The sequence below is a fragment of the Bombus fervidus genome, chromosome 9, assembly GCF_041682495.2.
Source record: "Bombus fervidus isolate BK054 chromosome 9, iyBomFerv1, whole genome shotgun sequence".
Taxonomy (NCBI): Eukaryota; Metazoa; Arthropoda; class Insecta; order Hymenoptera; family Apidae; genus Bombus; species Bombus fervidus.
The window spans coordinates 8,213,745-8,229,859 of record NC_091525.1 but is presented as its reverse complement, the minus strand read 5'-3'; the positions used below and the strand labels follow the sequence as shown (position 1 = coordinate 8,229,859).

General features: G+C 27.4%; 3 protein-coding genes and 1 long non-coding RNA gene across 9 annotated transcripts; 2 read left to right on the top strand and 2 right to left on the bottom strand.

Annotated features, from left to right (window-relative positions):
- The first annotated feature begins 95 nt into the window (after positions 1–95).
- Positions 96–3,283, top strand: Mpcp1 (Mitochondrial phosphate carrier protein 1). Of its 2 annotated transcripts, XM_072010260.1 has the most exons (6): positions 96–200; positions 272–432; positions 1,390–1,550; positions 1,924–2,160; positions 2,318–2,614; positions 2,701–3,283. In XM_072010260.1, the coding sequence occupies exons 2-6, from the start codon at positions 291–293 to the stop codon at positions 2,926–2,928; spliced, it is 1,065 nt and encodes a 354-aa protein (XP_071866361.1). In that variant the 5' UTR covers positions 96–200; positions 272–290; the 3' UTR covers positions 2,929–3,283. The 2 variants fall into 2 exon arrangements, with proteins under 2 accessions (XP_071866361.1, XP_071866362.1); XM_072010261.1 differs by lacking the exons at positions 96–200; positions 272–432 and adding an exon at positions 1,082–1,235.
- A 738-nt stretch (positions 3,284–4,021) lies between these two features.
- Positions 4,022–7,614, bottom strand: LOC139990755 (prestin). 3 transcript variants are annotated; one of them, XM_072010243.1, is made up of 11 exons: positions 7,455–7,614; positions 6,906–7,113; positions 6,557–6,829; positions 6,168–6,343; positions 5,942–6,106; positions 5,754–5,858; positions 5,547–5,680; positions 5,307–5,469; positions 5,026–5,226; positions 4,667–4,915; positions 4,022–4,587 (listed from the first exon to the last, which is right to left on the bottom strand). In XM_072010243.1, the coding sequence occupies exons 2-11, from the start codon at positions 7,006–7,008 to the stop codon at positions 4,150–4,152; spliced, it is 2,007 nt and encodes a 668-aa protein (XP_071866344.1). In that variant the 5' UTR covers positions 7,009–7,113; positions 7,455–7,614; the 3' UTR covers positions 4,022–4,149. The 3 variants fall into 3 exon arrangements, with proteins under 3 accessions (XP_071866344.1, XP_071866345.1, XP_071866346.1); XM_072010244.1 differs by lacking the exon at positions 7,455–7,614 and having other exon boundaries at positions 6,902–7,113; XM_072010245.1 differs by lacking the exons at positions 6,906–7,113; positions 7,455–7,614 and having other exon boundaries at positions 6,168–6,420; positions 6,557–6,692.
- Positions 7,615–7,988: 374 nt separating this feature from the next.
- LOC139990980 (uncharacterized) lies at positions 7,989–12,257 on the bottom strand. 3 transcript variants are annotated; one of them, XM_072010685.1, is made up of 7 exons: positions 12,117–12,257; positions 10,372–11,176; positions 10,095–10,295; positions 9,764–9,997; positions 9,442–9,692; positions 8,974–9,367; positions 7,989–8,722 (listed from the first exon to the last, which is right to left on the bottom strand). In XM_072010685.1, the coding sequence occupies exons 2-7, from the start codon at positions 11,134–11,136 to the stop codon at positions 8,450–8,452; spliced, it is 2,118 nt and encodes a 705-aa protein (XP_071866786.1). In that variant the 5' UTR covers positions 11,137–11,176; positions 12,117–12,257; the 3' UTR covers positions 7,989–8,449. The 3 variants fall into 3 exon arrangements, with proteins under 3 accessions (XP_071866786.1, XP_071866787.1, XP_071866788.1); XM_072010686.1 differs by having other exon boundaries at positions 9,037–9,367; XM_072010687.1 differs by having other exon boundaries at positions 9,121–9,367.
- Positions 12,258–12,400: 143 nt separating this feature from the next.
- On the top strand, positions 12,401–14,332 carry LOC139990984 (uncharacterized). Its single transcript, XR_011800716.1, has 2 exons — positions 12,401–13,613; positions 14,054–14,332. It is a non-coding gene; the product is annotated as an uncharacterized lncRNA (long non-coding RNA).
- Positions 14,333–16,115: the final 1,783 nt, after the last annotated feature.

Sequence of the window (16,115 nt, the reverse complement as noted above, 5' to 3'; positions counted from 1 at the left end):
TATGCGTTTGTTTCAAAAATTCATTTAGTAAAATTTAGTTCTCATAGAACTCGCTAGATGGCGTTGTTATGCACAGATATTTGATTTCCTGTCTATAGAATGATAGTTAGTAGACTACTAAATAGATTTCGTTAGCCAAGTCTCTGCCACTCTTTTCCTATCGGGCGAAGCCGGTGGAGGCAAGAGTCTTACTTGTCAAGGTCTTGTAGCCAGTAATTTAGACTAATATAATTATTTTATAGAAATTAACGTCAATTGGTGGTGTATGCAGGTGAAGTGAAATAGGCAAGATGTGGCCTTCAATATTGGACATAGCCAAAACGAATCCATTCGGAACTCCTTTCGTGACAGCTAAATGTCAGGGCCAGAATGAACTTACACAAGCGCTCGTTAGAAATCGTCATATTGCAGCTGCCTCGGTATCATCAGGCGGTTAGTAATTTGTTAAGTAACTTTTATGTATAGCTGGAGTAATTTAATTAACATTGATTCAAGATTTTTTGACTTTGGACAGATACATAACTACTCTACCTTAAAGATAATTATAGATTATTGACTCCTATTTATTGAGAATTAATTTTTCTTCTTTGTAATGGAAGAAAGTATTGACAATATTCCAAAGAAATTTCAAATCAATAATCATTATTACATAATCTAAAATATTGTTCATAATATTCTATAATTCTATAGAATTGTTACTAGTGTCTTGTGATTTAGATAAATTTTCAAGATAAATTTGCACATCTGAGTTAATTGCCTTCTAGTAGTTTTATATTTTAATTAAGTTAATGTCTCAGCGTTAACAGTTACTTTATTGCAAATTATGGTAAATTTGTTAATTCAGTTATCATGAAAAAAATTATATAATGAATATAGATTTGGCCGCATGGTGAGTTATGTCATTATTGGTTCATATGCATATTTCTGTTTTCTTTTGTTTTATAGGTTTTTCTTTTTAGTGAAACTAGCCTTTTTGAGACTTTCGAATATTGTTTAATACAAGATATTGACTTAAAATGATTTAATAAGAAATTATTCACATTCGATTGCTGTTAGTAATGCGAAGAGTTGCATAAGGAGCAGCCATTTTGTCGAAAATTATGCGTACAAATCTCGTCTTCATAGCCTTGCTTGACATTCGAATAAAAATAATAGTGTACGTTAGTACGGTGACCGCGACCGAGAACGTAATTATCCTACTGTACTTGAAAAGTTTATTATTGGATTAGATCAAGGTAGCAAGATCGTTCATACCAATTCTGAAATACTGCCAAATTCGAATTCCACACGCACTTTCTAACAGTTGACCTATGATAGTTTTTTAAATTGTCGATTAAATAAAAATTAATATAACATATTTGGATTATAATAGATTTCTTTGTGTTTTAGATAGCTGTGAATTTGGATCAAATAAATACTTCATGCTATGTGGCTTGGGTGGTATTTTGTCATGTGGTATCACTCATACTATGGTTACTCCCTTGGATTTGGTAAAATGCCGTATTCAAGTAGACCCTGCAAAGTACAAATCAGTTTTCAATGGATTCAGAGTAAGCAATAAATTATCTCATTAATATTATTTCATTATCCGATTGAATCCCAAGCAGCGCGATCGTGCTGTTTCGATTTTATGTTAGAAAGTCCCAGTGCATTTGAACGCTACGGTCGACTGACAGTTTTTTATATTTCATTGTTATCTTCTCAATTTTTATTGAACAAAACTTGAAATATTTATAAACTAATAGTACGCATATATCATAATATATATGTATTTCGTAAAGTGACAAATATGACGAGTGCTGTCGTGCTCTTCGGGATTTGTCGATCCTGGTTTTTCAACGACCCCTGGGATTCAAACGGTTATAATTATTCTTGTTTATTTATAAATAAGAGATTAATTTTGGACATTTTATTATTATTCAGGTAACTATGGCTGAAGATGGAACTCGAGGTCTGGCTAAAGGATGGGCTCCAACATTCTTTGGTTATTCCATCCAAGGAATGTTCAAATTTGGACTTTATGAAGTATTTAAAGTATATTATTCAGCTCTTGCTGGAGAGGAAATGGCATATGAGTATAGAACATCTTTGTATCTAATTTCATCAGCATCTGCAGAATTTTTTGCTGATATCGGTCTAGCTCCTTTTGAAGCTTCTAAAGTAAGTATAAATTATATTTGCATTTATGATATATGTAACTGTTTTAACACCTAAAAAAAGAATATGTTATGTCTTATATCATGTATTGTAAGTTTCTTTAAACATTTGTAACATAGCAAGAATCATAATGCACAAAACATATTTGCTATGTTTATAGGTGAAGATTCAAACTACACCAGGATTTGCAAATACTTTAAGAGAAGCTATGCCAAAGATATATGGTGAAGAAGGTCTTAGTGGTTTCTATAAAGGGTTGGTACCTTTGTGGCTTCGTCAGATTCCATACACGATGATGAAGTTTGCTTGCTTTGAACGTACTCTTGAGCTCCTGTACAAGTATGTAGTTCCTAAACCAAGACAAGAATGTACAAAAGGTGAACAGTTGGTTGTTACTTTTGCTGCGGGATATATTGCTGGTGTATTTTGCGCGATTGTATCTCATCCTGCTGATTCTGTAAGTATACTTCTTATATGTGTGCATTTTTATTTCTATCTGGGTCTAATTTAATAATTTAATCGACTTATATATTTGTAACATAGGTTGTATCAAAATTGAATCAAGAAAAAGGAGCATCGGCTGTCGATGTTCTGAAAAAGATGGGCATCACTGGAGTATGGAAAGGTCTTGGTCCACGTATTGTTATGATTGGTACATTAACAGGAGCACAATGGTTCATTTATGATGCAGTTAAAGTATGGCTCCGAATGCCCCGCCCACCACCACCAGAAATGCCAGAATCCCTCAAGAAGAAGTATGGATTAGCTTAATTATCAGGCGTCAACAATATTTTTAATTGAATCAATTATAGTTAAAGAAAAAGAGCATAGATAAATTACCTTATTCCTTCACAGTACACATTGTCGAACAATGTTTTGCCATACATTTCAAGTATTTATTCTGTAATACAGATATCAGTGCAGGTCATCACTGCCCTTAAATTAGATATAACAATGTGCTACAAATTATAGTAATTTGCTACCAGTTTTGTGATTACAAAAAGGGTAGCACATTTATAAAACTCTGACAGTGACAGTGAGTTACCTATTGTAACTAAAAACTGTTACTTTGTATATAGAGTGATCACCGTAAATAAATAATCTGTGATCTGATAAATAATAATAATCTATAATTTTGCCCTTTTCCTTGTATATATACCTTGATTTATACAGTATAAATCACATTAAGAGATATACATTAAATACTTATTTCTTTTATTAAAATCTTTCAAATATAATCTATATATTTTACGATTATATACAAGTTTTATATAAACATAAATACATTTATAGAAAAAATATAGCACATATATATTTAATGCAATTTGTACTTGCAATTGTATATACATACGTATATATAGTACATATAAATGAAATATGTAATTACAATTATGGAACATCAAGCAAAAAATACATTTTAATCTGCTTTTTATAAATAAGTTTTTTCGATTATGACTAAAACATAACATTTTGTTCTGCTTTAATAAGTTTATCTTTAAACTAAATCTATTAAAATTCAATAAACTTTTCTAAAATGATAAAATTCATTTAATGTTTCAACTTAATCTTATAAGTATCGAAGTATGAAAAGCTAGACGTAAATTTTATTGTCACGTGTGCATAGCTATGTAAAAACTTGAGTAGCATCATATACAAAATAAAAAATATAAAAATCTATATATAGATATATATATATAGAGAGAGAGAGAGAGTTGTTAACAAATAAGTACTAATTCTTTAGTAAATCTTGATATTTACTTTGTATATAAAAACTGATCTGTTTTAAATATGTAATCGATATTAAAAATATTGTTCAAAATAATTTTTTAAAATAGCATAAGTACAAAATATGAAATAAGTGTAATAGAAGCAAAAAGTAGTTTTAAATTTAGTTATTGTATACTTTGTAGAACCAATTCGAATTTGATTTAATACTATGTATATGCTTATAAACGTAATATAACTTATAACTGCTTGGCAAAATTACATGTATTATCTCGAATACATTTCTTTTTCTAAGTATGTTCTAGCATCTTGTATAGTTGCAAAAATCTTAAACGTAAGTGTTCCATGTAAATACAAGTCACATTTTTTTATAGTTTCAAAAATGGGTGTTCTACAACTTACAAGATAAAAATGTACATCAATTTGTTGAAATTCTTTCATTACTGAATTTAGCGTAATTACACCGCTAGAGTCAATATAACTTAATGCGCTCGTATCCATTATTACACACCGTAATTCTTGTTTATCTTCTGAATCTTCTGTGTCCATATAAATACCCTTTTCCCTTAACTTAGTTTTATGTTCTATAATTTTTGTTGGATTCACTCCAATTAATTTATACAATTCTGTCTTGAAATGACTAGTGTTTGCAAAGTTTAAAGTTCCACAATAATGAACAATTTTCATTCCTGGAATTTCTATTGCCTAAAAATGATTCAAATATGCTAAGTATAGATACATCTTTTGATTTAAAAAATATTGTTAGTTATAAAAAATAATATACCGCTTTGAATCTACTGATATCCAAATACAAATCTGTATTTGGTATATATCCCAATAAACAAATATAAGGACTAAGACTTTGCAATAAAATAATTGCAAGTGATATTATTATTCCAGCTAGCAAACCAATATCAATGTTTACTATTACGACGGTCAAGAATGTCGCAATCCAAATTAGTGCATCACATTTATTTAATTTCCAGAATTTTATAAGCTGGTTAGCTTGTTGAAACATTCCTTTTAAAGCTACCTAAAGAAAAGAATTAAATATTACAAAACTGTTAATGATATCGAAATTTGATATGAACATTTTTTTGTAAGTGGATTTTGTAGGTAGATTTTCAAAACATCTATACTTACAACAATAATCGATGCGAGAACGCATCTTGGTAAAGGTTCGAAAAATGGGCCAATCCATAAAAGGATTGTAAGCAATATTATACATGATACAACACTAGCTATTTGTGTCCGACCACCAACAGTTTGCTGAATTAAAGATCTACTTAGAGATGCTGACACTGGCATACATGAAAAAAAGGATCCTGTTATGTTACTCAAACCCTAAAATTACATTTTAAAAATATACACAGTGTATTAATTTATATGATTTTAAAATAATATTAAAGGATTTTTTCTTTTACCATAGCAAGAAGTTCTTGATTGGAATTAATTTTATAATTCAATTTTTGTGCAAATATCAAAGCCATTGATATGGTAATAGTATAAGAAACCATAGTTATAGCAATACTGTCTGTTGCTACTAGATGTAAGAGTTGAAATGTTGGAACTGTTGGTGCAGGTAATCTATTAATTTAAAAGATTAAAAAACCTTAATTATATTTACGAAAAATAATCAAATTAAAAATGGACATTAAACATACCCTGTAGGAATATCACCCACAACTTGAATATTATACATGGTAGGAAAACAAAAATATTTTGAAATTAAAGTTCCACTTACAACTGCAATCAATTCGATTGGAATTGGAATGCTGCATTTTTTGCTTGCCCATGGCTAATATTAAAATAACAACAGAATTATTATTTATAAATCTTAAAACAAAAATATTCTAACGATTAAAAATTACCTTTAAAAATTCATTATTAAGTACAAGACCAGCAATTGTTATTGCTGATATAAGTAAAGCAGCTAAATTTGTATTTTGTATTCCTCTAAAAATATCTACCAATGTCTGAAATATTTTATAATTTAATTTATATATTATTTTTAATTAATTTGTTTATTTTTAGATAATGTTTGATATTTTATACATACAAAAATGAACTTGAAATATCCTTTTTGTCTTGGTATTTTCAAACCAAATAGGTCTTTAATTTGAGATATTAAAACACAGACTGCTGCACCAGTTGTAAAACTATTCACTAATGGATCACTAAGCAATGTGCTTATAATACCCAGACGAAATATGTACATTATAATCTGAAAAAGGTAATTATTATTTCATTGTTGCAAGATATAAAATGAATCTACAAAATATTACCTGAAATATTCCAACCATGAGTGTCACTGCTGTTGCAACTTGCATTGGTGTATAGGAATATTCTCCAGGCAAATTGGGCAATGTAGTTGTAGCATTTGGATTTGTAATATCATTGTGCGATACCGAATAAGATGCCACTGTTTTCCCAGTCATCAAGCAAACCACAGCGAATGTTCCTGATGAGTGCCAATAATGATTCATTGTTCTAGCTTGTCTAATAAGTTCTTATTAAAAGGAGATATTTGTAACATTTCTGTAATAGAAGTAGTATTTTACAAAGCTTGTATGCATCAAGTGTAAAACACTAAAGAGATCTTGTCTTCATCGAAATATTTAATGATCATTCCAAATTTATTAAACTATCAAAATTAAAATACATTTTTTCTTACCCATGGACACATGTCTAGATGTGCCAAAGAAAAAATACACTAAGACAGGAAAGAATGCCATATATATTCCAACTACAGGAGGTACATTCCCCAAAAGTGCATAAGCCATGCCTTGAGGAATATGCATGATTGCTACAGTCAAACCAGAAATTATATCAGGCATTATACTTTCTTTCCAATTGTAATCTCTCAGCCAATGTATTGAGGGAATTGCAGATGTAAAACACGATCTCCAGTTTCTATGTTTTAAATCACATATTGCATCTTGGAGGCCTATAAGAAGACTACCATTTTACATATGATATTTATATATTAATAATAAAATAATGAAATTTTATTGTTTACACACAAAGCCCTTTAGGTTTTTCATAATGACAATCTTCATTTAAACTTTCTTGTTCATATACAGGTCTTTCTAAATGTACTTGTAAGAATGCATCATGCTTCTCCATATTGATAACAATTAATATAGAGGCTTATGAACTTTGCCCAAGAGGAATTACTCAAAACTTGATTTGTTATCTATTATTTTTTACCTTACTGATATCTACGTAGATCTGTAACAAATAACACACAATGTTAGTGTTTCAATATCTCAAATAAAATTTGATCGTTTAAATTAAGATACTAAATATTATTATCATTATCTTATAAAAAAAATAACAAATTCATTTATTATATGAAACAAATATAAAATTTTTATTATATAATAATATTTAAGGAAACTAATTTCTTATATTATTGAATAGAATATAACATATATTTTCAATGTTCATAACATAATTACTTGAATTTTTATTCCCAAATTTTTTAATTAACCTTCAATTAATTTAAAATATATTTTTTTAATTATTATTTTATTTCATTAGTACTTCGAATATTTTATATTTTTGTTTACCTGTCGTGTTGTTGTATTCCTTTATAAAATTATTTGACTGCAAAGAAATTATAAAATTTGTATTTTAATATAGTTACAAAAACTATCCTTCTTCATTTTGTTTCAAGACACTGGTCTAAATCTATAACTAAATTAACTTGATGTGTATTGCGCAAACATATAAATGCACTATTATCGAATCACATCATATTTATCACGTGACTGAGCAAAGTAAATATGGTGGGGGTAAAATAAGTACATTAACAGCAGTTGGTGATAGTTTATATTTGCAGTTTTATATTGTTGGGAAAAAATGTTATTTATCATAATTTAACATTTAATTTTCATTAATATATATATATCCAAATTTGAACCGACAATTAAATTTAATTGTGAACAAACAATAAAAGAAGAATAATTACAAAATAATATGAATATCAAAACATTACTTATTTCTTATATTTTAATATGATTTTTATACAAATTCGAATTAAAAAAATTATTTTTAGCCATCTTTTAGCATTAATAATAATGACTCATATTAAGAGACATTCGTACGAAAAATTTGATTTATAAACTTTCTCTTTTGCTACTCTTACAATATTTTGTACTTACCTACATTACACGACTATAATTACATGAAAATTACAATAAAATATGTATATATTAAAATGTTACTAATAACAATTGTATCTACAATGTAAATACCTAGTATGCAATAAAAATGAAGTGTATTTATATATACATATTCTATTTTAAACACACATATGTATGCTATACATAAAGCATATACCTGAATTTTTATAAAGATACATGAATATTTCAAACACTACACAATTCATATATTTATTAAATTAATATTTACCTATTCAATTATCTATAGCGAAGAAAATGATAGAGAAATATCCCTAAGTTATATGCAAATATTTATCATATTTATGTCTCTTTTTATTTTGAAAAATTATGGTTTTATTATGGTACTTTTCTTAGTGGTCATCGTGATTTGAAAATGCAAATCAAGCTGCTTCATCATTACTTCCACTAAGCATACGTGTGTTGTGATAATTCCGTTTTGTTCCGTATCCTCCTGAATGTTGAGTTTCGTACATTTTTCGATTTTCTAGATAACGACGATAATTATTTTCACGCTTCCTTCGTTGTTCTTCCGCTTGTTGCCTTAATTTTTCTGGATTCATATGTGTCGTCACCATATGCCTCGTCAACGAACTCATGAATTTATAGGTGATGCCACATACGTCGCAAGAAAGTATTTCCTCGTTCGCACCTTGCTAAAATGTGGGAATAAAAGAAATACCATACATTATAATTAAATTACTACTTTTAAAAGAGTTGAGAATACTTATAATTGTGTAATTTAAGATATTTCAACTCCTATTATATTATATAAATTCCTTAATTTTACGTAGTACGTACAAGTTGCAGAAAATATGAGAGAAATGGCAAAAAGTATATGGAAACATTTCTTTTTCTTACGAGACCCGAACAATTTAAACACTAAGATCGTATTGATCATACGTACTTGTTGATGTACCATCATATGTCTCTGCAAATTGTTCAATCTGTTGAACTCTCGACCACAAACCTCACAGTCAAATTTCTTATCAGGATCATGATATTTTTTATGTAGACTCAGATCAGTTGCATGTAAGAATGACTTATGACATACATCGCATGTGTGGGTCCGCTGATCACCAGCCAAATGCGACTGCTCGTGTTTAACCAGACTAGCTTTATCTACGAAGCGGCGACCGCAGTAAATGCACGGAAGAGGTCGAGATTGTGAATTATGAAGTGTCAAGTGACGACGTAGAGCAGTAGATGTTGGAAAGTTTTTATGACACTCGAGGCACTGAAATGGTCGGTCACCAGTATGAGTCTTTCTATGTCGAGCTAAAGAATTTTGATCTGGATATCTGAAATGCGAATAAAAAAATTGATTATTATTATTACAATTAATAAAACAAATTTAATTTATATAAAGAATTACCTTTTAGGACATAAATCGCACGGGAAATTTCTGGTTGTAATATCTTCTTCCCGAGCATGTTTCAGTCTATTGTGTCGAAGTAACTGGAACGACGTTTTAAAGCTTTTATTGCAAATATCACATTTTAAGTTATCCGTTGTTGGTATAATAACTTGAGTTCTTTTTTGTCCATGTTCATCCTCGGATATTATTAGAGATATAGTCACAGTATTATCTTCATTATCTAGCTCAGCAGTAGATACTATAGAGTTCTGAAAAGTAACACTGATGAAAATAGGAAAATGATTTTGATATTGCACGTTTTAGAATTTGTTACAAATACCTGCTTATTATTATGAGTAGATTTGAGTTCACTATCTGGCATAGAGTAAGATTCTTCATCCACTTGTCTAGCATTCTGGTCAGATTTCATTTGTGATTCTTTGCCTTCATAACCATCACTGTTTTCTGCAATAGCATAATGTCCATCTTCAGTCAAATACACTGGCTGTAAAGTACCAGTTTCATCTTTGAAGTATAATTGACCATCCTCATCTTCATGTAAAAATATTTGATCCTAAAATTTAAAATGGATGAAAATTTAATGAAAATTTATTTAGTAAATGAAGAAAAACAAAGAAATAAGTTTAAACATTCAGTTTTTAAATTAATACCTGAGAATTTTCTTTCTCCTGGTTTTGATTGGTATCTGAATTAATTGTTTCCCATACTTGTTCTTCATTTTCCATTGTTGCAGTATCATAATACTGTTCACTATCATCTACTGTTTGTGCAACATACAATGTTTCTATATTATCTGCTTCATAATAAATTGTTCCTCCGACTGGTATAGTATTTTCGTCAAGTTGTTCCATCTAAAAATAAAACTATTACTTTTATACAGACAAATAATAGCAGCTATGTATAATGAAATAATTTGGTAATACAAACCTTGATATAATGAGTATCCGACAGTTTATCTGCTTGAAATGTTTTTACTGAACTTTGCTTCTTTGTACCAAGAACAGTGTATAATAGATTATTCTCAACATTCTTTACAATCTCATGACTTACATTATCAATATTTTCGTCGCTATTCACATTATTTTTAAACTCTAGGCTTAATTTAGATTTTTCTACTTTGTCTGAAGATTCTACATTATCCCTTGATTCTGTTTTATTTGTTTGTAATGGTAAAGCGGTTGCTTGGTTATTTACATATTTTTTATCACTGCTTAGTATTCTTTGACTTTGCAAAGATTCTGTGCAGTGATTTAATACATTAGAACTCTGTCCAAACTTCAGTTCATACTCTTCTTCTTCCATATCTTCGTCTTGCCAATCTTCATCTACATCATATGCTATAACTTGCTTATTACTACTTTTATCATATTGTTCTTTCTTTTCGTGTTCATTATCGGTATGTGTCTTAAATATAGAACTATCTTCATCAAAAGCATAGACTTCCATCTCTGGTTTAATTTTTCCATTATTATCTTCAATAAGAATAATGTCATCCTGTGATGATTCTTCTTTGTCCTCTTCTATTTCTTCTATTATTTCTATAATTTCTTCTATTTCCGTTTCTACAGAATCTTCTGTAGTTTCTGATTCTACTATAATGTTTTCTTCTGTGATCGCATGCTTCAATACTTCCATCACATCTTTGTCATCGTTGATATCTATTGTATCCAATATTTCATGTGACAGTTCCATAATAGATTTGGTTCTAAATTCTGATGTCCAAAAAGTGGCGCTTAAAAAAACATATCATTTACATTTATTTTATATATTACAATTCGCAGTATCTCAAAAAGAAAGAAACCTACTTAAATGTTATTTAATTATCTCTAAACTGACTTTTATCTAAAAGCAAACATAAGTATTTATAACCATTAAAACTATATCAAAATGTAACAATATAAAACATAAAAAATTAAGCTTCATATTTAATAAACGATCTGTTTATTAAAGTAAAAATAATAATACAATCGATAACACTTTAAATATATACTTCTTACTTTTCAAGCATATATTTATTATATATGCAATAATATATATAATCGATATATATGACACATATAATAAAAAGCATAGCATTTAATTTATAATTTTTAACAATTAGGACATACCTTTTTTATAGAATGCATGCCTTATACATTGCAAAAATATATACTTTATTATTCTTTAAGTTTTCTGTATATATAAAAAACATATCTATCAAAACTGTAATATTATGTACATCTTTTTCAATCACATAGTGAAATAAAGTACAAACAATATTAAAGAATCATATCGAAGGAAAAATATAAATGCGATTGTGTCCTTCACGTCTATTCGCTTTTAAATTGATTTACACAGCATTTGGATATTCTGTATCATACGTGATTGTGCATGTACTTGTTACACGTATACATTCTTTAATATAGTATTGTGTTAAAAAAAAAAAAAAAAAGAAAAGGTTTGTAGACGAAGATCGGTCAAAACATTGAAATAAGCATTAGCATTTTATATGTGACAAGAGGTACGCGGTTCACCAGTCGGTACGAATATGTCTTGTATTTATCAACGGATAGCAAAATGGCTACAAAACGGCAACGATTATCCCTTTGAAAAAGGTATATGCTAATATATTAAAATGTGAAAAATCTCATTTAAGAAACGAACAAATATTCGTATAGTTTTATTCACTCTACCTGTGTCAAATAGTTGAAATGTGTAAGCGATGAGGGGAAAAATTGTTTTTGCTCGGTCGATACGCGCCAATGTAATATTTCTCTCTATACTTTCCCCAGTAAGCAAGTGACGCCACCTTAAACATCGCACAGATACATCTTTATCTTCATCAAAATAGGTTGCCTTCGTTGTATTCGTAAATAGGTTGATCTGAACATTATGAGCAGAATATGTCTTTTGATTGGGCAACTACTATTGGGGAAATATTTACAAAAATTTTCAAAACCTCAAGAATAATTGGAAAATATGTGTCATTTTTTAAATGTCTAGTTATATTTTATAGCGTAGTATATATTTTTTGGCGTATATTGTGTACTATAAGTATATTATATAGTGTACTGTACTATAATATTTAACTATACTATACTACATATACAATATTATCTAATACATAAACATTTATGTCTGTGATCTAATACTACTGTACTATAGTATAAAATATAAATGTATTATAGCATATTTTATCCCACATTTGTTATATATTTTTTGTAGGCTTTCCCCCTGTAAAAAAGAGAACATGTATATAAAATTTTTAAAGAAATTTACTTTCTCTGAAAACATTTAAATTGTTTTATAAGAACCACAAAAAACTAGATAAAGTTTTTAAAATGATATATGGAATTTTGTATATAAATTAAGCAAACCTAAATGTTTGATATAAAAGTTATATGTATTTGATATATGCATATGTTCTGAAATAAGACATATGGAAGTACGTGCAGAAAACAGGCATTTCATAAAAATATATTTTTTAATGATATTTATTTAATATCGTTTAAAAATTGACATTTTATTTATTCTCATATACGTATGTTGTATTTATAATAAAATTTTGTTAAACGCAAAGTATCATTTATTATATACATATATCGACTTTACATTTTAGATAATTAACTTTGATAATGTTAAAGAAACGAAAACTTAATATAGAAACTGTATAGTTTGTAATTGTCAAATTTGGATCATAATATTAATCGTTGTATTACGTTTTAAAATCAAGGAAATGACTAAACAATACTAGTTTGGTCGTCGAATGAAAACCTGATAAATAAAGATTTGTACATTTTATGTGTATGATGTAACAAAGTAAAAAAAAATAATAGTAACTTTGTAGCGAATTGAAAGTTGATTTAATAAACGCGCAAGATATGTGAATCTTATCGTACAGGTGTAGTGTTTATTAAAACCCATCATCGTGAAGGTTACTTATCATATCAGATAATCAAATTTTTTTTATATTGCAAACATGTGGTTTTATCTCTTGCTTGCTATTTTTACGACATTTAATTTTGCAATGGCCTCGTCCAGCTTTGATTTTGGAGATACTTTAGCATTGATCATTGGATTAATTATTGGAATCATTGGATTTTTTGCCTGTATGGGTGCTTACGCACGGCATCGAAATCGTATGGAAGCAATAGCATAATTATTATAGGCACTTCACAACTCCGTTAATCGTAAGTATATCGTATTTCTAATCCTTTATTATAAATTATGAACCACTAAAAAGATATTTTAATAAAAGTTGTTTGATCCTGCAATTATTTATAACTATACCGCGCATTTTTATACTTTTATTTATTTTATTTTATATATTGTACAAAAATATAAAAGATATTCAAAATAATATACTCCTTATAATATTTAAGAAATGAAAGAAGTTTCTATTTAGGTCTTCTTTTTGTGGTTCGTAAATACCCATAGTTTATTCATAATACACACAATTGGTTATTTTGGTCAATTTACTTATTTAATTCATTTAATAATTTTTATTTCAGTATGATCTTCTTGTCTTCTAATAAAATAATGAATAATTTTTTTGTGCTTTATATAGTGAATTGTTTTATTTCATTGATTTTGCATGATTCATTAGTAACTTATTTCATTTAAATTGCAGGCTATTCAATACATATAGAATTAATGAAGAAAATGCTTGAAGTGACTGTTTTGAATATGTTTGATAATATAAAATTTATATAAAGATTGCTTTAAAACTAACAGAAATTAAAAGTTTTTTATAATGAAATTTCTATAATTTAATCAATATAAATATAAGTTAACATCTTTGTGGCCACAAACTATTTTTATATCTACTATACTATTATTGTAAAATAATTATTAAACAAATGTAAATAAAGATGGTAATGATATGTAGATATCATTATTGAAACAATCATTTGTTAAAAATATACTATTTTTTAATTTTCTTTATAATCTTTGCAATAGATGATTTAAGTTTAACATAACTCATGTAAAAGAATTTCAATAAATTTATAATTTTATGTGACATAGAAAAATATTGTTTAAAAATATAGTACATGCAATACTAATTAAAAAAGTTGTGTTGTTGTCTACATAATATATTCATAAATTTCACAAATATACAATGTATTAATTAACATCACAAACTACATTTTGATGTAATTATTTCTCAAATAAGGAATGGAAGATAATATTATTCTGAGTTGAATCTAAATTATTTCAGGTTTTTTTGTATTAATTTCTATATATCTCTATTAGTTACAACTTTTTCCCCATACAGTGAATGGTTAATTTTGTTCTTTTTTTGCAATATATTGAATGCTGATGCATATCTAATCAGTCTTTACAAAATTTCTTATAGAATTTCACACAACATAGATTACATAAGTTTTAAAGCATGTATGAACTTATACACTAGTTAGCACAGGAAAAGCTCTTCGATTATTTTTGTCTAAACTTTTTTCATATTTTTCATTTTTGTTACAAGCAAGGTAGTTAAACACTAGTACAAGATATTTTAGAACATAATTAAACCTTTCTGTAATAGTTACATACAATTCTTTTAAAAAGCTTTTTTTATATGCTCTAATTAGTGAGCTTCAAATTTTTGTACAGTGTAATTTTAAGGGTAATTTATAGATAAATTTAATTCATTCTATTATTCAAGTCAAATTTTGTTTTTTTACATTCGAAATTTGAAAAAGCAAAATGTAACACAAGAAACACGTGTTTTTCACAATTGCATTTCTAAAATATCATACGATATATTCATATGTTTAGAACAGTATGCTTATACAGTACATACTATATATATATACATATATATGTATATAAATCATATATATATATATAAATCAACAAATTATCTATATATGCTTGCAATTAATTATATGAATCTGTTAAATAAATTAAATAACTTTAATAAATTACTTCATTAAATTCTGATCCATCAATATGTACTAAGACTTTATGTGTGAATCTTTTAAATGTAGCAAAATATGATTTACTTGTTTTTTTGTCATATTTTCTGAAAAATATATTGTAATACCTATGTCTGAATGTACTAAGTTGTTCAATTCCATCAAGTTAGATGCCATATTAGTAGAAGAGAATTATGATGAATTCACATTGTGATTTTTTTCTTGTATGTAACAGTGTGGTTTGGTATTCTTTGGTAAAACAACAATAATGTTTTACAAAAATTTACTCCAATTATATCATCATCATTATCATTATAATACTATGCATATCTAAAATCACATTGTGTAAAATATATTTGGAAGGAAGTAGTCCGTTGCAATGCTGTTAATGAAATAATATTCATTTCTATTGTCTTATTTCATGCATTTCATCACATTCAATGAATAAGTTTAAGAAATTCAAAATCAATTTTTACCAAACTATATCACTGTAAATTATTATATTTAAATATAGTTTATTTTAGAAACTTCATATACTCAGCTTTTATTAACAAACATAGAAGCTGCATATTTATCAAAAGCCAATCCACCTAACAGTAAATGAATAATATGTACATTAAGTATTACATGTTATGCATTTTCTTTGAGTATTATCTAATAAATTTATTTAAAAGTAACTATATAAGAATAATTGCAATGCATTTCCATAAGAAATACATACAATTACCTATATTATAATGTTTCGTTCAACAGCCACATGAATTTATTACCAGGTGG

Coding starts and splice junctions, on each gene's coding strand:
- LOC139990980 (XM_072010685.1), bottom strand. CDS start 11,136: ATGGAACTGTCACATGAAATATTGGATACAATAGATATCAACGATGAC. Junction 10,296..10,371: donor CGGATACTCATTATATCAAG/GTTTGTATTACC, acceptor TTTTATTTTTAG/ATGGAACAACTTGACGAAAA. Junction 8,723..8,973: donor ATATGATGGTACATCAACAA/GTACGTATGATC, acceptor CCCACATTTTAG/CAAGGTGCGAACGAGGAAAT.
- Mpcp1 (XM_072010260.1), top strand. CDS start 291: ATGTGGCCTTCAATATTGGACATAGCCAAAACGAATCCATTCGGAACT. Junction 2,161..2,317: donor CTCCTTTTGAAGCTTCTAAA/GTAAGTATAAAT, acceptor CTATGTTTATAG/GTGAAGATTCAAACTACACC. Junction 2,615..2,700: donor TATCTCATCCTGCTGATTCT/GTAAGTATACTT, acceptor TTTGTAACATAG/GTTGTATCAAAATTGAATCA.
- LOC139990755 (XM_072010243.1), bottom strand. CDS start 7,008: ATGGAGAAGCATGATGCATTCTTACAAGTACATTTAGAAAGACCTGTA. Junction 6,344..6,556: donor ATCTAGACATGTGTCCATGG/GTAAGAAAAAAT, acceptor GGCACTCATCAG/GAACATTCGCTGTGGTTTGC. Junction 4,588..4,666: donor ATATCAGTAGATTCAAAGCG/GTATATTATTTT, acceptor AATCATTTTTAG/GCAATAGAAATTCCAGGAAT.